Raw genomic sequence first — 22,515 nt, 5'->3', positions numbered from 1 at the left:
CCGTAAGCACCTTTTCTTAGCTTCAGAAGGTGTGTTCATATGACCAGCAGCCATTTATACTGGTGGTTGCTTCAAAACTATTCTGCAGAAAACGACCCCACATGAACATCCACCATTATTCAAACCCAGAACCTGGGATCATCATCTGAGGGCCTTCTTGTGTGACGCTTCTGCGAGAGATCAGGAGGGCAGCCACATGAGAATGTGACTTTTCTGTGGTGGCCCCCCAGTTGTATAATAATAATAATAATAATAATAATAATAATAATAATAATAAATTTTATTATTTATACTCTGCCCATCCAGCTGGGTTTCCCCAGCCACTCTCGGCAGCTTACAACACATAAAAATTGTAAAACATTCGACATTAAAAAAATTCCTGATTCAGGGTTGCCTTCAGATGTCTTCTAAAAGTCAATTGCTTATTTCCTTGACATCTGATGGGAGGGCATTCCACAGGGCGGGCGCCACTACCAAGAAGGCCCTCTGCCTGGTTCCCTCTCCCCAGGGAAACTCGTCTGGCACCTTCAATAAGTATCTTTAGGTGTAGGGTTGCCAGACTCAATAGAGGACAGGACTTCTGTGCCTTTAATTGCCCTGCTCTCTTATGAGTCTGGAAACCTTAAAGAGAAACCAGCAGACCCTTTGTTTAATTTCCAAGTGACTTATGAAGTGCTTGGCAACCAACAACCAGCAAAAACTAAAACACGCAGGTTTATTAACCCCACAGAGGGACATCAAATATTGCTGGTGGGCTGCACCTGCCTTGAAGCATCACAGCTTGGGCAGACTTTGGCTGTGGAATTTACTGTGGTTGATTCCTGTTCTGGAGGACAAGGGTCACCACTGTTTGAACTGCTGCCTTTGACTACAGGTGGGAAATTGACAGGTGGAAAAGGGTGCTTGAATCATGTGACACTTTCGTTGCTTCACTTGCTTCGCCATGAAGTGCTCTGTCACTGTTTTTGTTCTTCAGGAGGTTGCTCTTTTTGCAGAAATGTACACTTTTAATTGCCTGTTAGTTGGCTGCCGAAATATTAATTGTTCACATTTTGTAAGCCCCTGTTGGCTAGGCATCTGTGATAAAAAAAAGGATGGTGTCGAAAGCAATTTTTAATGTCAACCAGGAGAAGAAAAAAATACAAAGATTGATCTTAGTTCTCATCTTTGTCTATCTCTTTTTTATTTCTAGAAAAGTCGTGCTAAGAATCCCTCTTTGATTAATTGCTTTACATGCTTCTTCTGTTGTACTTTGTGCAGTATTACAGGAACCATGGGGCTGGAAAAGCTATCAGTCTCTGCGTGAGAAACCTGCACTCGTTTAACTGAAGCATGTGGATTTAAATATTGTTTAGTTACATTTGGGCAGATGCTAGGAATGACACTTTTGAAGAATAGCAACCCTCGCTTCAGACAAAACAGGATTGTTAATTCCCTGAGCCTGGTCTGCACAAACCAGACCGTAAACAACCCAGGCTCAAAGTCCTAGAAGACTCGCACACAACCTTGTCCTCGACAGCCTTGGACATCCCATCCAGGGGAAGGGATACCTGGCTACCACTGTTTGAATAGGTGGAGTGTACAGGCCCCAAAGTATGCCATTTCCAGATCTCACTTACCACAATAGTCTTGATATTCAAGTCTAGAAAATCACTCTTTCACAATCGAAGGGTGGCCATGAAATATACAAGCAATTTTTAAAATGGGGATTCCACAATTAAAAACTCGCCCTCTCTGGTTGTCAACCACCTGAATTTGGTGGTACCTGAGGAAAGCGTCAGTGGATGTGGGAACAGGTGTGTGTTTTTTCAGGTACCAAAGTCTCAGGCAGGTAAGGTGGTCCTAATGCTTGTATTCTCTTTACCCTCCTTGTGATTAAGATGGGGAATGTGGCTTTCCAGGTGTTGTTGAACTTTAGCTCCCATCATCCCCCAGCCGGGCACTATAGTTTGTTAAGGGTGTTAAGAGTTGCTAGGACACCCCTCACAGCCACAATTCCCAGCACCTCTAACAAAGGATGGTTCACAGGATTCTCTGGGAGAAGCCATGGCTGGTGAAGTGGTATAAAAAGTGTGTTAAATGTGTGGTGTGGGTGCGACCAGAGATGTGTATTGCCTCAAGGTTGCTAATTTTTATGTCAAGTTTAAGTTAAGTTTAAAAGCCTCTCTCTCTCTTGAAACACTTCCTCTTAAAAGCTGCTATCATAGTACTGTATTGGTTATTTCAGTGTTGACAGTTCTGTTGGTCGGGTAGTAAGTTACACTGATATTTTTAAACCATTCCAGCTGGCCTAGGTTTTTAAGATTGCTAGCATCATTGTTGTTGTCATGTTTATTTTATATGGGCTATATTCAACTGTCCAGTTTTGGTAGCAAAAGCAAGTGCACGGACTCAAATGAGCATACTGGGGCTTCTCCCCTCACACATTCCTTGCATCTCTACCAAATCTGCTCTGGAGAGTTAGGAGAACCCTTAAAAGAGAGTGAAGGGAGAGGAAAGAGGAGTCCATTCTGGTGGACAGAAAAGCTTCCACTGATGGAACAATCTCCTTACTATGTTGAATTTTACCCTATCCAGGGCCGTCTTACCCATAGGCGCTAGGGGTGTGTGGCACCCGGGCGCCGGGCTCTCAGGGGTGCCAGGCCAAGAGTCCGGGGTCTGAGAGTTGAGTCCGGGGAAGAGCCCGCCCATTGGTCGGAGTGCCGCGGTGGGCTCTTCTGCTGCAGGCAGCTCTGCACCATGAATTTTGGGGGAACCGAGCCAGCGAGACACTGAGGCGGCTGGCCAACTCTACCTTCCAGCGTGCCTGGGACTGGGCAACCTGGGGTGTGTGTGTGCTGGGCAGATCTTTGCACCTTGGCACCGCATATGCTTAAGACAGCCCCTGACCCTATCTGTACTGTTTTATAATGTTATGAGTTGTGGCTTTGCCCAGAAATGCAGCACACAAGATACTTTAAAAATAAATTAAACACTTCTTTAAATAGCAGTACACCGGACTTGTTTTCCCATCCATGCAAGATAAAATTATTTCACATATTTAGAATGTTGAGCCAAATTTGTTAAAACAGGCTTCAAAATAAATGTGACTATATTGAAGCTTTTTTAAAAAAAATGGTCATCTATTTCATAGATAGAAGCAGCACACCAGCTGCTCAACAAATCTATTCCTTGTTCATGAGCAGAAGTAAAAACAATGTTTTGCTTGTTCTCTTCCATAACAAGTTTTAGATTTTCTTCTTCATGTCACATGTGGTTTTGAGGACAGATGTCTATAGGTTTCCTTAGTTTTGTTTCTTTGTGTGGGTTTATATATATATATATATATATATATATATATATATATATATAATTTTTATTATATATTTTACTTCTACGAATTAATACAAGGAGAATATGGAATTAGCAGGTGATATAATTTCATAGCACCTTGAAATATTTTTCTATTTTTCAAAGAGGTTTAGACAAAAAAGACTCTTTAAAATTATCAGTAAAAACAGTTAAAAGTGGGAATTTAAAAAACATTCAAAACGAATTAAACTTATACAGTAAGCTAAAGACAGATTTAAACACATGTAACTTCTACATGTCTGGATAGGTATGCTTAAACACAAATATTTTAAGTAGGTGCCAAAAAGAGTACAGTGATGGCAACAGCCTAATGTCAGTAGAAGAGTTATGAGAAATAGAGAGATTATGAGTGGAAATTGCACTGTATATATGTAATCCATCACTATGTTATGCATGTCCATATGTGCACTCATGGTGAACAGTTGGTGATTACAGTATTTGAGTTTTACTGTACACAGTATCAAAATGCACACAGTAATATTGTATATTGTTGCATTCATAATAATGTATCACCACTGACATCTGCAAGGGCTTTAGGTAACAATACCCTTCCTGTGATGATTTAAGCTGGTCACAAGCCAGCTCTCTCAGGTAGAACTGGGTGGCAAGAGTTTCCCTAACTTCCTAGCCTGGATGTTGCCACTGGATATGATTTGGGGATGAAAAGTGCTTCTGGGAAGGGACTGCTCCTCTGAAGTGAAACACAGCCACAAACTACCACAAATACTAGCATGTGCTGGAATTTGCTTTCTCCTCTCCTCTCCCGTTCCTTTATCCTCATGTGCCAAGGATCTTTAGATTGTGAGCCTGAGAGGCAGGTGCATCGAATTTTTGTAAGCTGCTCTGAGAACCTTTCAAAGAACAACACAGAAACTTTAATGTTTAAAAAGGTAAGATATGCACAAATGGGCTGTTGGGGTCATACAGCGAAAGCTTGCACGCTTTCTTTCTAATAGAAGACAGAAACAACAAGTAATGCAATTCAAAGCATGTTAGAAATAAGCCGCTTATAATTAGAATTAGAAGAGGAGAGCGCAAAATATGATCTGAAGCTCAACATCCAAAAAACTAAGATCATGGCCACTGGTCCCATCACCTCCTGGCAAATAGAAGGGGCAAATAGAAATGGAGGCAGTGAGAGATTTTACTTTCCTGGGCTCCATGATCACTGCAGATGGTGACAGCAGTCACAAAATTAAAAGACTGCTTCTTGGGAGAAAAGCGATGACAAACCTAGACAGCATCTTAAAAAGCAGAGACATCAACTTGCCGACAAAGGTCCGTATAGATAAAGCTATGGTTTTCCCAGTAGTGATGTATGGAAGTGAGAGCTGGACCATAAAGAAGGCTGATCGCCAAAGAATTGATGCTTTTGAATTATGGTGCTGGAGGAGACTCCTGAGAGTCCTGTGGACTGCAAGAAGATCAAACCTATCAATTTTTTAGGAAATCAGCCCTGAGTGCTCACTGGAAGGACTTTTGAATTATGCTTTTGAATTATGGTGCTGGAGGAGACTCCTGAGAGTCCTGTGGACTGCAAGAAGATCAAACCTATCCATTTTTTAGGAAATCAGCCCTGAGTGCTCACTGAAGCTGAGGCTCCAATACTTTGGCCACCGCATGAGAAGAAAAGACTGCCTGGAAAAGACCCTGATGTTGGGAAAGATTGAGGGCACAAGGCGATTGGGATGACAGAGGATGAGATAGTTGGACAGTGTTCTCAAAGATACTAACATGAGTTTGACCAAACTGTGGGAGGCAGTGGAAGACAGGAGTGCCTGGTGTGCTCTGGTCCATGGGGTCATGAAGAGTTGGACACAACTAAAGGACTAAACAACAACAACAATAATTCGTGTTAATCATTCTCACATACACATTCATCCTTTGTCTCGATCTGAAACTTGATTTTATAATCTCAGTCATCCTGGAGTTTAAGTATCTCTTAACTGGATGCTTTCCCTGTTCTTAAACATTCATGTGAATGTTGTTATCATAGACTCTAACCACATGATAACCACAGTTTTTAAGGGAGAGAAGCACATATGCAGATTCAGAATGTGTTGGGCTCAGGGCCGGATTTAGATTTGATGAGGCCCTAAACTATTTAAGGTAATTTATTTGTCCAGCTGTCTTTTGTCAACAACAAATTGTTGTTGTTTTTTGTGCTGAATATATGCTATATGATAATTTATGGACCTAATAGGTATCTAAAGCCATTTCCACATAACAAAATATGTATTTTATCAAAGTAATTGTTGAACTGGAATACTGTGGTACCTTGGGTTACAAACACCTCGGGTTACAAACACTTTGGGTTACAGACTCTGCTAACCTGGAAGTAGTACCTCGGCTTAAGAACTTTACCTCAGGATGAGAACAGAAATTGCACGGTGGCGGCACAGCAGCAGTGGGAGGCCCCATTAGCTAAAGTGGTACCTCAGGTTAAGAACGGTTTCAGGTTAAGAACGGACCTCCGGAATGAATTAAGTTCGTAACCAGAGGTACAACTGTAATAATAGTGAAATACAATTAAGAAGTATATTGGGGGGGGGGACAAGAGAGTGGGGCCCTAAGCTGTAGCTTGTTTAGTTTATACGTAAATCCAGCATTGGTTGGGCTGAATGCGTGTTTGCTCTTCCACAGACATGTTGAAGGAGCAAATCCAGTAGAGATAATCCTTAAGGCACACATGTAAACAGCATTTATCTTCTGCATGGGGCTTTAGCTGCTCCAAACCGAGTTCCATTGGTTGATCTTATGAAAAGCATCCCATAGATCATTGGCTTTCTGTTCACCACATGAACATGCATTGTGGCTTGGATGCATAATGAGGCAGCAAATCTGAGTAAATTATGACCAGGTTACATTTTGCAGAGGTCACAGAAAGCCAAAGAGAATGCAATTTTGTCTCCTTGTAATTACTTTTCTCTTCTAAATTACCTCCATACAAGAACGATGGCTGAAAAGCACCAGGACATCTATTTAAATGAGTTCAGTAGCCCTGTTAGTGTACACCAAACATTCTTAATGCACATTAGTGCTGGAAGGAAACTATTTACCTAATCCAAACAACAATGTTATAAGGACTGGAGAAGATTCACTGTGCTAATACAGGTATGTCTGCAGATGATATGTCTGCATAGGCTTCACGGAATGAGTCAAGCAACACAATACATGGTCATTGTCATTTCTTCAAAGCATTTTGCACACATTGTTGTAGAAACAATAGGATTGTTGTGAAGTTAAAAATACATTTCTGGTATTAAAAGTTTTCTGCATCTTCATACTAGTGATATTAGTCATCTGTTACTGGTCATGGTACAGGTATGAAATTTTGCTTTATGCTAGTGTTGTTTTATTACACATTGTATGCTTCTCATTATTTTGTACACTGCTTCAAGATTTTTGTACATTAAACTGTTTTATAATACAAATTCATGATTCCCCTGAGAGTACCCAAGACGTTTTGATCCCTGGCGAAGAAATTCAAATGGCAACTTCGGTGGTACAAAAATATAATAAGTGACATTATTGAGCATCCGTTGACCCAGGCAATCCCATCCTATGAGTCCTTCAGCTTTTCTTCCCTATAATTAATTGTCTCTCTGACCAAAATAACTGAGTTTCTCATCAAGTACTTAAATAGAACAACTATTATTTATTTAAGTAAACTTAACTTATTTCTACCAGCAAACTTAGCATATGAGAAGAGAGAAAGGTGTACCTTTTGGATGCCTACTTACCTAAAAAATGCATGCTTGCTCCACAGATCCTGTACATGGTCCACAGAATGTGGAGGTTGTTGACATCCGATCACGTCAGCTGACCTTGCAGTGGGAGCCCTTCGGATATGCTGTGACTCGTTGCCACAGCTATAACCTGACAGTCCATTACCAGTATGTGTTCAACCAGCAGAAATATGAGGCGGAGGAACTAATTCAGACGTCATCACACTATACTTTGCGGGGACTGCGGCCTTTCATGACTATCCGACTGAGGTTGGCTCTTTCAAACCCAGAGGGCAAGATGGAGAGTGAAGAGCTGGTAGTTCAAACTGAGGAGGATGGTAAGGAAAAAAGAAAGCGCTAATGACTTAAAATGTTAAAATGGTTGAAAACACAAGTTGTGACTATCAGTGTGTACACATGCACACACGCAGACAGCCACAAAAATGCAAAGGAGGCAAATTATTATTATTATTATTAATAATAATAATAATATTTCTATCACAATCTTGCAACTAGCCTGAATGCCCTATTTAAGTAGATGACCTAAACAATTCTGAATACTTCTTTCTTGTGGGTGAAAATTTTAGAAGAAGAAGGTATAAGTATTGTAAAAAATAACTGCTTTTTCTCATGTCCTTCCTAGTTCCTGGACCTGTTCCCCTTGAATCGATTCAGGGTGGACCTTTTGAAGAAAAGATCTACGTTCAGTGGAAGCCACCAAATGAGACTAATGGGATAATTACACTCTATGAGGTAAGGGGAATTGATTGTTAGATGATGCAAGATGTACTTCCTCCATCTGTGGTGAATGTGGGGTAGATGCCTACTACTATGTCATAGATCCACTATCTTGTTACATCACATATGAACCTGTACTACTGATGAAGCCCAGGATGGCGAAACAAGGTTAATATTCCGGAAATCCTTGTCTTTGGGAAAGGATTCTGTGGAACTGTAACTACTAGTTATGTGGATTGCTTGGACTTTATGAACAGATGCAGGTGAAATAGATACCAACACTTATTTGGACCTGATCCATGAACTGATTAGAGAATGAACTGATCCACTGGATCTTCTGCTTTTTCTATTGAATTTTATGATTTATTTCTGTTGAAATATATTATATGATATAGTGAATATTATACTTTATTTTGCAAGAGTTGAGCCGGTTACGTCTTGTGTGGTTATTAGGGAATCTTAAGGCCTGCAGACCACATCTAGTCATTTTACTTCTCACTGTAATTCCTTTGGTTCTCTAGGGAAAAACAAATATCCCCTTTTTGTATGAGTTGAGTTGTTGTTGGTAGAAATCCTTTCTGGGTTGGAAGCAACACACAGTCCTTACAATATGTACTCTTGAGCTTTTTCCCTGAGCTTTTCTGTTAAGTGAAATAATAGTCTTTTGGGATCATTATCCACATCATAATGGATAATGGCCATAGCAGAGAACTGGGGTTGTGGGGATGGGGTTGCCTGTGGGCAGGATATCATTATTACTTTAATTTTAATCCACTCTGAGATTCCTGTGTGCTCATTACCAATATAAAACAGAGGAAGTGAAAAATCAGCAGTGTTGAGAAGGTAGCCAAATGAAGTTCATGAACTCTTGTACAAAACTTAGGTCCTGAACTCTGTATTATGACAGCAAGGGATTAAATGTGAATACTAAAATTCCATCTCGTTTCCTGCCTATAATTTTCTTGAAAGGCCCATTTGATGCACTGGGGGGAAAAAATCTTTTATGGTAGAATACGATTTTGCCTGTTGCATCTCATTTCAACCACTTCTATGACTATAGCAATTCTATCGGTTGTCTGTGCTGTAAAAACAGATGGCAGAGGGCTGGCTGTTTGCAGCAAGGTTAATGTGCTGAGCCTTTCACATCTGGAAACATGATTTTCAAAAGTGGTTTGGGTCAAAGTAAGAAATTGAGTTGAATAGTTTCAGCTGAGTCTCTGGTGGCTGTTTGCACTTGTCACTAAAAGGCTTCCACAATTTGTTCTTCCCCGCAATATCTGGGCATAGGAAATCCTCAGCTACATGAGGCATTAGTGTTGAACATTTCAGCTGAGGCACATGGCAGATCAGTACATGGGAAATGGCTTGCAAATGAATTAAGACAATACTGTTTTGTTTCACTGGCATGACAGGTGTGTTGCAGATCCCAGCACGTGAAGGCAGATAATAAGCTGCACATTGAATCTTACCTCAGTGGAAACTGTTTTCTGGGAATTTGTATGATCTTGTGAGTTACTATGAAAATAAAAGAGCAGCAGTCACAATGAAAAATATAACACCTTGTAATTTTTAAGAGACAGCTTACCGTTTACACTGCCTGCAGGTACAGAAAACTGGAAGGAATTTCCCACTCCTGAAGTTACTTATCTGGCTGAACAGATACAGAGTGGGGGTGATGCATCATAAAAATCATTTTGGTTGATTCCACATAAGGCGTTTAATTGATAATGGTCATCATTTATTCATTCAGCTTGTTATAGAGCATCCAGATGAGATGGCTGAGAGTATGCACTGAACACAAATTTGGTTCAGGCTCTACTTCAGATCTCTTGGTTCACAGTGATTCCGAGATTTTTCCTGTTTGCGTGTATGTGTGTGTGTGTGTGTGTGTGTGTGTGTGTGTGTGTGTATGTACACACACACACACACACACACACACACACACACACAATTTTAAAAATAAATCATGCAATTATGGCCAAATTAATAATAAATGAATGAACAAGAAACTTCCCACACTGCAAATAAATAAGTTAGAAATAATCCACCACCAGGAAACAAGAAATTGATAATTAAAGCCATGTTGTGGCTGAAAAGGGAGGAAATATGTGGTTTGACAACTGTGCGTGTGTGGAGAGGAAATTCACCTCTTACTAGATTTCAGGTGGGGGAGCAAGGGACCTAGGTCATCATGAAACTCATCTCCCCTCCATTTCCCCCTTTCCTTTGCCCTTCAGTCCCAGGCAAGACATTACTGATATCACCTATTTAAGGAGGCATTTCCTGCTTCCTGATGGTATCTTTAATTAATTCATTTTGTTTTATTTTTAGGGTAATTGCATAGCTGCATAATTATGATTATAACTTGTTTTTTTTTTAAATGAGCAATTTAATAGTACACTGTAGGGTCATGGCGGTGACCCTACAGTGTGCAGAGTTGTGTCCTTAATGAATGAGCATTTGTTTTCCCCTGGCACTTACACTTACCTAGAAGTAAATCCTACTGAAAACTACCTTCTAAACATATATGATTAGTATAAAGCTGTATTGGGCAGATTTTCATGTGGTGCAGAAGTGAAGTGGTCACTCCCGTGAAGTTCATTCTTTGTTTGACAACCAGGAGAGGCAAAATACGTTAGAATGGAAGATTTGGAAGAGGGGAAGCTACTGCTGATATTTATCAACAATCCTGTCATTTGGGGCAGCCAAGGAAACCCAGACTGAAATACCCCCAATATTTCAGCTTCTAAATGCTAGTGGAACCATAAAGTCCATGACCCACAAAAGCTGGTGGCTTGTTCTTTCCAGGACTGGCCCTTTCAATAGGCAGAATGATGCAGGCATCGATCATGATGGGTGCTGGTGGTTGGGTGGGTGTGTAGCACTCTCTGCTGCCTTGGTCATTTTCTTTGAGCCCCTATGTTGGAACAGAGATGTGTGCCACATAAATTGCAGTGTGCCTCTTAAGCCTGGGACAAGGATATCTAAGGAAGTGTCTCACCCCCTTCTCAGATGCAGAACCGCTGAAAAGATCATATGCCTCAGAGTTGCACTCTGCTTTGTTGTTTTTGGAGTTTATATGGTTGGTTTTATTGTTTTTTTAAAAGAGTTTGTTGAGTGGATTTTATAATTTTTAGAACTTTTGTTTGTGTGTTCTGTTCTGTTTTTATTTTGTATACCACTTTGATGGTCTTATGTTGTCAAGCAGTCTATAAATTTGTATAATAATAATCTAACCTGCTGACTTCACATGCAGTGGAAGATGCTGTCTCGTAACCGGTGTCGACATAAGATTCAGCTCTCAGTCTAGTTTGACTTCCGTAAATTGAGTGAGGACTACCTTCTCCTTTGCCTCAGGCAGTAAAATGCCTTGTGATAGCCTTGAGTCTTTCTGGCAAAAGTTGGAATGCTATGCTTACCTAGACAGGCTGCCACCATAACATCTGTCCCAGTGCTTCAAATATGAGCTGTCTTGGCTAGCAGTTTTAGTTTGCAAGTTATTATCCCCTTGCCATAATGTTGATTCATTCAGTCAATCAATAACAACGGCTGACCTTACAGACTCTATACATCCAGATACAGTGCTACCTCGAGTTACGAACGCCTCAGGTTACAAACTCCGCTAACCTGGAAGAGTTACCTCGAGTTGAGAACTGTGCCCCAAGATGAGAACGGAAATCGTGTGCCAGCGGCGCAGAGGCAGCAGGAGGCCCCATTAGTGAAAGCATGCCTCTAGTTAAGAACAGTCTCAGGTTAAGAATGGACCTCCAGAACAAATTAAGTTCGTAACTAGAGGTACCACTGTATAGCTAAATAGAGGCATGGGTGCCCGAAGGAACCAAAAAGCCATCAACATAAACCCATCCTTCAAGGAGATCATCGTAAACAACCTGCAGATCTAAAAGCCTAACTATCTTCACACCCCTAGGAAGACTTCTTAGGATATAGAACACTATTATGGCTAGCACATGCAGATCAACTGTGAGAAGGAAGTTGCCAGCATCAGTCTTCAAGCCGAAGTAAAGTCATGATAACTTTATTCAGATACGGGGCAGCTTTGGCTCTTCAGATGTTACTGAACTACAACTTCCATTGCCCTGCCTGGCCATTGATCATGGTTGCTGGGGTTGATTGGAGTTGTAGTTCAGCAACATTTGGAGGGCCAAAGGTTCCTTGCACCTGACTTCAATTCATAAATAACTACCTCAAAGTGTAAAACAGTTTATACTTCCAATGTCCCCGATGAGCCTTTATGACTCCCTTGCTGCAGTGTGGTGTATTCTTCACACAAACACTATTTGCAGTGTTTAATAAATCAAAACTGCAGCCTTGCTGATTAAGAAAGAGATTTTAAAACGTAGAGTTTCACTTTTTCCAGTGATTCATTGAATCCAGGCAGAGAAGGGTTATAGCACACATCACACAGAATGCACCCCCTCAAAACGCAGACAGAATCTATTCCAAAGTGGCAGGTAGCTAACTATTCAAGGCAGGCAGGCAGATGATTGTAGATGTGATGACTAGAGGATGTTGAGCAGATGGAGCCATGGGTTACAAGAAAAAAGAGAGATCACAGTTGCATTTTAAAAATCAGTCAGGGAAGCAAACTGATAGGTGACAGAGCTAAAGAGAGACACTTGATGTAGCGATGTGGAATGATTGCAGGCATGCCTGCACAAATGTTTAAACTATGAATCCGATAGGCAGTGTAACTTTTGTAAATAAATAAATGTTTAAAATGGTGCAGAATGGATACTTTAAGTCTGATCCTTTAAGCATCTGCAACAGTGGTGGGGCTAATGTAAAGACACAAGCTCTGGACCCCAGCAGAGTGATGTATTAGGAATGGTGTGTGTGGTGTGTGTGTGTGTTGAGAAGCATTATATGGATGCTCCGTTAACTCCGTTTCCTATCTAGATGTGAATGGCAGACCTAATACAGTTCATTAAGGTTTCTCTACTTATTCGTCTGAAAGCTTCTCTCCTATGAGTCAAACGTTCAAAATGCCCAAGAGGCATCACTCTGAATGATGTAGACTGCATGATGAGGGCTCTCCTGAAGCATTAACGTCATTTCCCTGAATTTGGAAATACAATTATGTGGAACTTATTGAAGATGATGATGATATTTACCCTAACCATAAATTTGTAAGCCTCGTAGCCACAGCCATCTGCATTTTTGTGCCGTGTGTGTGTGTGTGATATCCTGTGTGTGTGTGATATGCTGTGTGTGTGTGTGTGTGTGTGTGTGTGTGTGTGTGTGTGTATTGGAGGGAAGTTTTGAAGGGGACACATATTTTCACAGGTTTTCATGGTATCTTGAGCTGCATTCTGAGAACTAGTGTTCTTGGTTTTTTAAAAAATAATAATAATCTAAATTTGAAATGATTTTTTTTTTTTGTCACCGTGACTGTAATGGTGCTGTTGCGGCTACTCTTGAGTAAAGATGCCCAAGTCTGCTCTGTCTTTAAGAGTTTTATTGTGCATAGTATTTACAGTGCAGAGATAGCAGAAAACATGTCACTTGCAGAATCCGAGAGTGGACGTTTCCTGTTGCGTGCCCAGCATAAGAGTTTGGGCACCCCAAAAAGCCTCCTCCCGACCTTACGTTTGGTGACCTTAATTTGGGCGCTGGAAGGGGCCGCCTGTTCCCCTCCACCTGTTGGTCAGGGCGTTGCAATGGCTCTCTAGTATAGCTGAGCCCTGACTCCTCCATCCCACTAACTTCCTCATTCCCCCCACCTGACCCGCTGCTGCTGCTGCTGCTCTCACTGGGCGAGGTGCTGGTCAACAGGAGAGGCGGAGGCTCCCTGTACGGAGATCCCCTGACAGCGACAATCTGGAGTAATGGAAGCATTCTTCTGTCCATCTTTCCCAGAATACCTGGTCAGCGGAAGAGGAGGAGGAATGAAGACAAGCAGGTGTGAGTGAAATTAGGGTAGCAATGGTACAGTTGACAAAAAGAGGGTGGGGTGGGGGTCCAGTACTGGCAGTGGGATCCATGAATCTTCTTATGTTCTTAAGTTGCTACTTCAGGGGTAGAGACATAGGTTGTGCCACAGCTGATGTGTCAGCAGAAGATCAGGCTGCCTGCATCCTCTTGTTAACCTTCACACATCCTTAAAATCCTGTAGTATCACTCAGATGTCATTTGAGTGAAGCAAGCTATTGATATGTGACTTTCTCAGTTAATCTAATTGTATCACACATTTCAAATTATGGTAACCTATATCTGAACTTAACCTTCTTAACCTATATCTGAACTTAACCTTCTTTCTGATTTTCCTTCTTATTGCGTTCATAACAATTCTGCAATTGTAATTAGATGAATCTAGTAGGATGTCTAATGTTTTCATGGGGAAAGAGTTGGGATTCATTTTAAGGAGTTTCTGCTTCTCTCTGAGCTAAAAAGGAGTTTGTAGTTACCAGTATGTATTTTAGCTTGCATTTAAATGCAGGCTTCTAGAATCCCTCTGGGATCCATATAAGCCAGAAAAGATCCCCATCTCCACTTTTGTCCTTCAGGCTAGATGGAATGTGTGTTAGATTTCTTGCAGTTCCTTATTTATACAAGATCCCCACACATACATGCCAGTAGAGAAGAATAATTGGTTCTCAAGAGTTTATAATCTTCCCAAGAGGCAAAATTTTGGGAATATAAATAATGTTATTTTAAAAACAATAAAATATCTCCAATTTTGCATAAGGACACCATCATCACTGCTCTAAAATGGAGAAAAGGCAAGAAAGCATGATATTATTTCTTCAGTTGAACTGCCTTTATTTTGGCTCAACATTCTTCATCCTCAATTTGGCAAATAATGGATTTTAAAAGAAAAAAACTGATTGAGTGTTGAGCAATTGGCTTAATTGTACTGGGAGGGGAGCAATAGTATTATCAAGGGTGACATTTTTCATAGATATGGAGGGAAGGCAAAAGAAATCACAATGAAATTGATAGCTGGGCTCCACCAAAATGCAGTCCAGAATCCCACCACCACTACCCAAGTGGTGGAAAATGGGTTTCTACAACAAAGCAATTATCTGATTGCTTCATTAATTGCCTTTCAACAATCACTGTGTGGTGAACAATCCACATTCTACTCAGCAGAAAGGAAAACTGAAAATCCTCCCAGGGTGTAAAATAATTTTTTTAAAAAATCACACTTCAGAGGTGTTTTTTAAAAGCCAGTCCAGGACACAAATTCAGTTATGTGAAGATAACTTATCAACAATTGAAATAAAAATAAAAATCCCAGGCCTGTTTCTGTAAGCACCCAACCATGGGGGGTCCTCATCTGAGAAAGAGGAAAGGGACTCTGTAGAGCTACCTTACGGGCACCATAGGTAGAATCAGTTTAAACTGGCTCCACCAAGCTCAAAGTTACCCTCATGCCAGACTTGGTTCACCCCGTTCCAAGGTAATAGGGAACAAATGATGGGCATTCAGTCCCAAAACAGCTCTGAAATAAAATTCCCTGTAAATTCTAAACAGTAGCTTCAGACGCTGCGTACCATTTACACCAAACAGATAAAAAGAGAGAGGATTAAAAGCATTATGTGGATCATTTCTTCATGATATTTAGAATCATGCACATTCCAGAGTGATCTCTCCTGTTACTGATGCATTGTGGAATTCTGCATACTAGGTTTGTTAACCTCCTTCTGAAAACATTTTGCTGCTTCTCCAAATTGTCTTGGCTTCCTCCAGTTCAGGAGTATGGCCAAAATCTCTTCTTATCCATTTTTTAAATTGAATTGCTGAAGCAGTGCAAAGTGAAACTAATCTGGATTGTACCACTGTAGACTGGAGGTGGGCAAGTGCCTGACTGAATGTTCTGCCTACTCAAAAAGTTATCTGCGCACAGAAAGGGAAATGTGAGGGGAAAATGTTCTCGATTCACTGTCTCCCTGGCATACAGATGGTCGAACCCACTGAAGTCTGGCCCATTTGAGTTCTACATGGGGATGGGGAGGGACATAAAATTCTGCAAGAAATATGATTAAAAGCACTTTGAGGCAGTCCGAAGGCTAAAGCACTGCCCTTTTTAAAAACCCTTTCTAAAGACTACCAAAATATGTCACCTAAATATGTCACCCCAGCCTGGAGTAACTATTATGCAGGGCTTCTTACTGTCATACCCTTTGACTTAGAGCAGGCATAGGCAATCTCGGCCCTTCAGATGTTTTGAGACTACAGTTTCCATCATCCCTGACCACTGGTCCTGTTAGCTAGGGTTGATGGGAGTTTAGTCCCAAAACATCTGAAGGGCTGAGTTTGCCTATGCCTGCTCTAACTCAAAGGGTATGACAGGGCGGAGCGGGGGCAGCAGTGGAGCTTATGCCTGCGCTGCCCAGGGCGAGCGCACCCCCCAGGGGGCGGGGCACAGAGGGTGCCCTCCCAGGCATGGGATAGCTCAGGGGCGGAGGAAGGGGTGCGGTGGGGGCGGATCACCCCGGTTGTCTTCGCTGAGGGGGGTGACATTTGGCGCACCGCCCGCCTGCGACTCCCAAGCCTCCCCCAGCTGTCAAAACAAAGCGGCACAGCTCCCCCCCCCCTTTACCCTGATGGCTCAGGGTAGGCTTGGGAGTCACAGGCGGGTGGTGGGCCAAATGTCACCCCCCTCAGCGAAGACACCCGGGGCAGTCCGCCTCCACCACACCCCTTCCTCCACCCCTGAGTGGGGGGATGTTATATTCAACAGCAAAGTCATCTGACTTTGGAAAATCAGAAAAAAGCACCACCACCATCACACCACAGTGTGATGTCAGGCCTAGGTGCAGCAATCTCAGCCAACCAGTCAGGCACCAAGGTGATTTTGTTGTTGTTGTACTCCCTTAATTTCTAACACACTTGAAACATTGCCCCATATTTAAGAGCATTTTTTTGGTTTTGCTTTTTCTATGTGCATTCCTGCAGTACTGTAAAACCATTTCCAGATGAGGTATTCTCTGTGCTTTTCCAATGAGCCTTTTTTTCCCCTAAAAAAAAAAAACTTCTACAGTTCACAGGAAGCGCTGGCACAGCAAGTTGTATGTGTATTATAGCAAAATATTCTTAGCCCCAAGGACTGAGAGGGGTACAGTACAGGAGATTGAATAACCTCTAGATGCTTTAATCTTATCAAAGCAATTTCTATAGTTGTCATTTTATGTGCTATTAAACTGAACAATGCTGTTCTCCAATAAAGCCATTTGAAATAACAGCTCATTAAAATTGCTTCTCTAATATATAGCTTTCTAATTAATGTCAATGGGTTACAGAGCTTGGGAAGCAGAATTGACTATAATGTTTGGGAAGTAGGTAAAATAAAAAATAATATATATTTTATCACTAATGACCTTTTAGTAAACCTAATGAAATCCTTAATGGTCTGTATACATCACAGTAGAGCTCACGGTTGCTTTGTTATCCACTTCATTTTCCCACTTTACGTTTAGCTTTATTTATAGCCAATGAATAAAACACCATTTTCAGGGAAGCATGAGTAAGATGGCAAGAACCCAGAAAATACAGTGGATTATGATCATAATATGCTGTGGTCCCGGTTTGGGGGGAAAGGAGGCAGTTAGCTATGGATGGGGGGCACACCATACCTCCTTGTCTTTCTTAGTATTGTTACAAAAGTTGGGTGCCAGCCCCCTCTCTACCAAGCTGCATCGAGATTCCAAGGGGTTCCAGGCACTCACCCAGGGTCTATGGTCCTTTGCAGGATTGAGACATGGCAGAGATTGTCATAGCTTTAAGAAATAGGGTTTGTTCACCTATTTACACCTTCAATCTTTATGGAGGGAGGGTGACATTTGGCACCCTCTTACAGCACGGTCATTTCAGAAGGGTCTTGTACCCCACAGCAGTGCAGCCCTGGATTCCTAGGCATGTCTCCCATCCAGCCTGCAGCCAGCCAGCCCAAGATCATAGCTGCCTAGTCTCCCGTTGAAAAATGCGGGATTAGCAGCGGCGCGGCACCGCAGGTCGCTTCTACGCATGTCTGGACATGCGTAGAAGCGACTTCCTGTGCCGCTCTGCCCGATTCCCGGTGGCCAGACATGGGCAGAGGGGCACCCGAAATGGAGCCTCCATGGCAGGTAGGAAATTCCTGGGGATTTCCAGGATTTTTTTCTATTCGGGGTAACAGCGGGAAACAGATTAAAATCCGGGGGTTTCCTGCGAAAAATGGGAGACTTGGCAGCTATGCCCAAGATGGATCCCAGTCTTCCTTCCTTCCTTCTTCTTCCCAGCAACACCTGCTCAAGACTCCCTGTCATGTCACACCCAGTTACCTTGGCAGCCTTCCAAACCCCCAAACTCTCTTCCCACCTCAGAGCAAGGGGGGAGAACAGTTCTCTTGCATTGCCAATGGTCCCCAGTGGCCTTCTATTGTTTCTTAATGGCCCTAGCTTGGCTGAGTCATTTTGCCTAGGCTTGCCCAGAATTCTGCTGCATGTTTTTCTCCATTCATATCCCAAATCATCAAAATCCCACCATTTATAAATTTCTACAGTTTAGGCCCCCCCCTCTCAAATCTGTGACACTGACCCCCCATTTAGCAAAGGGGATAGCTTTACACAGCTTTGCAGCAGAAAACAGAACAGTTACTGGCAACATTCAGAGCAGGGTAGGCAACCTAAGGCCTGGGGGCCGGATGCGGCCCAATTGCCTTCTAAATCTGGCCCATGGACGGTCCGGGAATCGGTGTGTTTTTACATGAGTAGAATGTGGCCTTTTATTTAAAATGCATCTCTGGGTTATTTGTGGGGCCTCCCTGGTGTTTTTACATGAGTAGAATGTGTGCTTTTATTTAAAACTAGTCATGAAGCCCGTTAAATTAACGGGTGCTAGAACAGACCTGTTGCTCTAGCAACCTCAGGGACATGTGCAGAGCTGACATTGCTCGCCCGCCGCCACTTGTAACAGCCGCTGCCACTTAGAAGTCCACGCGAGAAATCAACGGCCTCGCGAGTGCGCCTGTGTGGAGACAGAGTGCGCTTGCTCGCAAGCACGGGGCTATCTCGCGCATCCTCTGGATTCTCTCGCAAGAGCTGCTCCGAACGCCGAGAGGCTGAGCTCCCTTAAGCGCCAGCCAATGCGCTCCGTCTCTGCACTCCAAGTCCCAACGGCTGTCCGTAGGGCACATGCGCAGTAGCGCAATCCCACGGACACAAGGACTGGATGCAGAGACACTTGCACTTTATTATATAGGATGCATATGTGGGGCATAGGAATTTGTTCATCCCCCCCCCCCCCCAAAAAAAATAGTCCAGCCCACCACATGGTCTGAGGGACATGGTCTGAGGGACACGGCTGAAAAGGGTTTCTGACCCCTGATTCAGAGCAATCCATCAAAGCAGATAATAGCACAGTGACACATTTAAAAACACAACAAAAATTCCTCTCTAAGTGATCTCCAGCTTCTTGGATTCCTTCAGGACTTCTCTTTCCTCCTGTCACACCCCAGTGCAGCTTACTCGGTCACCCACACTTGGCAGCCAATATGATGAGCTTCCATGGCATGTTTAAGCCAGGATGTCTTCATCAGTGCCAGAGATGTCCCACCCACTGTCTTGGACTAAACAGTTTTATTTCCAGAAAGTAATCATGGTTTTAGGTTGCAAGAAGGTTAAAACATAGCAATCTTAATACTGTCACCATCCTGCCACATAGTCTCCTGATGTATGCCTAGCTGCAGTAAATGGATCTTCTCCCCCGATCCATGAATTCCAAGAGTACCATGAAAATTGTAGGTGGGTGGATACAGTCATGTAATCTACTTTGGGGTTGGAATTAGGATGGGCTGCCTGAAATTACGATAGAATTTCTAAGAATTTCTTAGAATCTCCATCCTTAGGCAACCAAAGCTTAATATTACTGATATAATTAGATACCTCTGATCATAATACAATATGACATAATCATCCTGTTAAAATAGTATGGAGATATCACATTTACCCAGGTAGCTGCTTAGATAAGAAGTCACAACAATTTATTTGTACTTCACAAAATGCAAGCTTTCTTTCAATTTAGTTGTCCAGAATTTTTTATGTTATTGATGTGGACATCTCCTAATCCCTAGCTTTACCATTGAATACTATATTTATACTGCCCCTGTTATTTGATGTTAAAATAACCACTACTAAGGAAATTTTTTATTTTGTTTCCACTACTACACAGCTTGTGTGTGTGTGTGTGTGTGTGTGTGTGTGTGTGTGTGTGTGTGTTTTGGGGGAGTCACCAAGGAAATGTTTGCTCACTTGTTTCCCATGAAGATAAGACTCCTTGGCTACTGCACCACAGCAGTGTTGGCAAGGGAATCAGCAAGCCCATTGCACTACTAATGCATGATGTTCTAAAGACCTTGGCTAGGCAGAAATAATGAGGCATAGCCTTGGGCTATAAATCACACTGATTTGGGAAGTGTAGGAACTCATTCTGTTTTGCCATCGGCAAAGGTCTGCTCTGCTGTCAGCAGAGTTTCTTAGACTCCTAGCTTCCTCTGTCATGGTAATCAAGTGCCAAGAAGACTGCTTATAAGAAGAGTTTTTAAGGAAGTCCCCAGTTACTTCCTACTGGTTTAACTCATGTAATCCCAGCAACAAATATGGCTGTGCCAAGAATGAAGGTGTTGCTTCTCTTAGCTTATTTTGTTGAGAGGTTTTAAATAAAGAAAACATTATACACTTTTACAAAAAGCCTGCCTGGACCACAGAATCCCCTACAGCAAGTGTGGGTTATTTTATTGTCTGCAAGAAGTCATATTGATGAACTGCTATCTTTCCTTGTAAGCAAAAAGAGAGGGAAAAAAAGCCTGGGGTTTGTTTGTTTTTCAAGTGGTTACTTTTCATTTAGCAGCTTGTGGTTTCTTTAAGGAACAATAAGGATAATGGGATAATGATAACAGTTTAAAGTCTCTAGCAAGGAAAATGTAAGGGTTTTGATGCTTTTAAAAGCATTGCAGCTTAGTTGGAAACCAATATTTTAGAGGCTTGGGAAGCATTTTTTAAAAGTGTCTAGTTAACTGCAAGTGTTTCTTACGCCTGCAGAGGATATTTGGAGAAGTGAGGAGGCCAAGAAGGCTGCAAGTTTATTGTGTATATCCAGCTCAATGAAGCATCCATGTGTATTAGCCAGGGCCCCAGGAGTGTTTGCCTCAGCAACCCCTAGCATGAATTAGAGGAGTGTAAAATGGAAAGTGAATGGCTCCAGGCAGAAGAAGACGCAGCCTTATGTCATCTGCTATTATCATCCCTCTGGAGGTGTGGCTTCTAGCCTTTCAGGCCATAAGTCTTTTCTGCAAAAACAAAAAGCACACAAAAACACACACCAAGATATCCAAAGAAACTATGGAAATGTTTTCAATGAAATTGCCCACAAACCAGTTCTAAATTAGATGTTACATGACATCTGTGTGTAGTTCCCTGCCCTTTTTTAAAAAATGAAATAGAATCCAAAGGATGAGGTGATCATGGGTGGAGGAATGATGGAGTCAGAGGCTGGTTAACTCTTTATTATCTTAGTTACAGGTAGGTAGCCGTGTTGGTCTGACGCAGTCAAAGCAAAATAAAGGAATCTTTCCAGTAGCACATTAGAGGCCAACTAAGTTTGTCATAGATATGAGCTTTCGTGTGCATGCACACTTGTGCATGCAAACGAAAGCTCATACCTATGACAAACTGAGTTGGTCTCTAAGGTGCTACTGGAAGGATTCCTTTATTATCTTGTTATTTTAACTCAAAATCACCACCCAATTTGGCTTTCCATCCAGGGGGCAAAACCAAGTATCTTTTCCTAAACAACTGGGGAGAAGCTCCACAAAAGAAGACTACTGAACGGTAAGAAGAGTAAGAATGTCAAAAATTATAAAACAGTGCAATACAAAAAAATGGATATTAAAAAGCTTTTTAATCTCCTTGAAAGTGCTCCAACTACTGGAAGCAGAAGGAACCCAGTGAGGTCGACCGCTGGGAAGTCACCTTTACAAGAACCCCCTCTCAACCTCTGTTCCGAGTGTGCATTGGACTGTCCAGGTCCCCTACCAGCACTAATCCTTCAGCAAGAACCCTTGATCCAGGATCCTTGGTCCTATGTATTATCAGCTGGAAAAACAAAACCTCGTAAGGAAAAGACCATGAAAATTAATAACTGGAAACTAGTGCTGTCTTCAAACAAGCTAGTCCTTTCAAGCTATCCTAAACCTCCAGGTGTCCTGTCTCAAGAGGAACGTAAAGATCATTTGTTAAACTTTCTAAAGACCAGCGTGCCAGATATCCCTATTAACTTCACAGACTTGGAAAGGGTGGAATATCTATACTTTGATGGTTCCCTAGCCAGAGCAGTGGTCACATTCAGTGATTGGAGAAGGGTAAAATGTAGAGATTTCCTAAAAAAAAGAGGTGTAAGAGTCTCAATTAAAAATGGGTGTTTAACCAGAAGCAGCTGGCATGGTAGGGTGTGGTGGGGCAGGGTGGCAGTGAGCCCATTCCAGCATTGCCACACAGACTCGACCTTGCTGCCATCCTGCCACATCCCATCCAACAAAGCAGTAGTGATGCTACTGTTGCAAAATCTGCAGAGCAGCACCACCAGCTGCTACTACATTTCAAATATTTCAAACGTGTGTCACTTTTCTATAAGGCAGCATATACTCTTTTTAAAGTAAACGAAAAGTATATAATAAACTATTTTTTAAAAAACCCAAACC

The 22,515-nt window shown here is 42.1% G+C and overlaps 1 protein-coding gene across 1 annotated transcript in view; it reads left to right on the top strand.

Annotated features, from left to right (window-relative positions):
• Positions 1-22,515, top strand: part of PTPRT (protein tyrosine phosphatase receptor type T) — a 582,983-nt gene that overhangs the window by 397,524 nt on the left and 162,944 nt on the right. The window contains exons 8-9 of the mRNA XM_088674576.1: positions 7,121-7,417; positions 7,723-7,832. Of these exons, the coding sequence (XP_088530702.1) occupies positions 7,121-7,417; positions 7,723-7,832 (407 nt within the window). The remainder of the gene's footprint in view (positions 1-7,120; positions 7,418-7,722; positions 7,833-22,515) is intronic.

The sequence above is a fragment of the Zootoca vivipara genome, chromosome 7 (assembly GCF_965207765.1).
Source record: "Zootoca vivipara chromosome 7, rZooViv2.hap1.1, whole genome shotgun sequence".
Taxonomy (NCBI): domain Eukaryota; kingdom Metazoa; phylum Chordata; class Lepidosauria; order Squamata; family Lacertidae; genus Zootoca; species Zootoca vivipara.
Note: the sequence above shows the minus strand (reverse complement) of the source record. Positions and strands in the feature narration are given on the sequence as shown.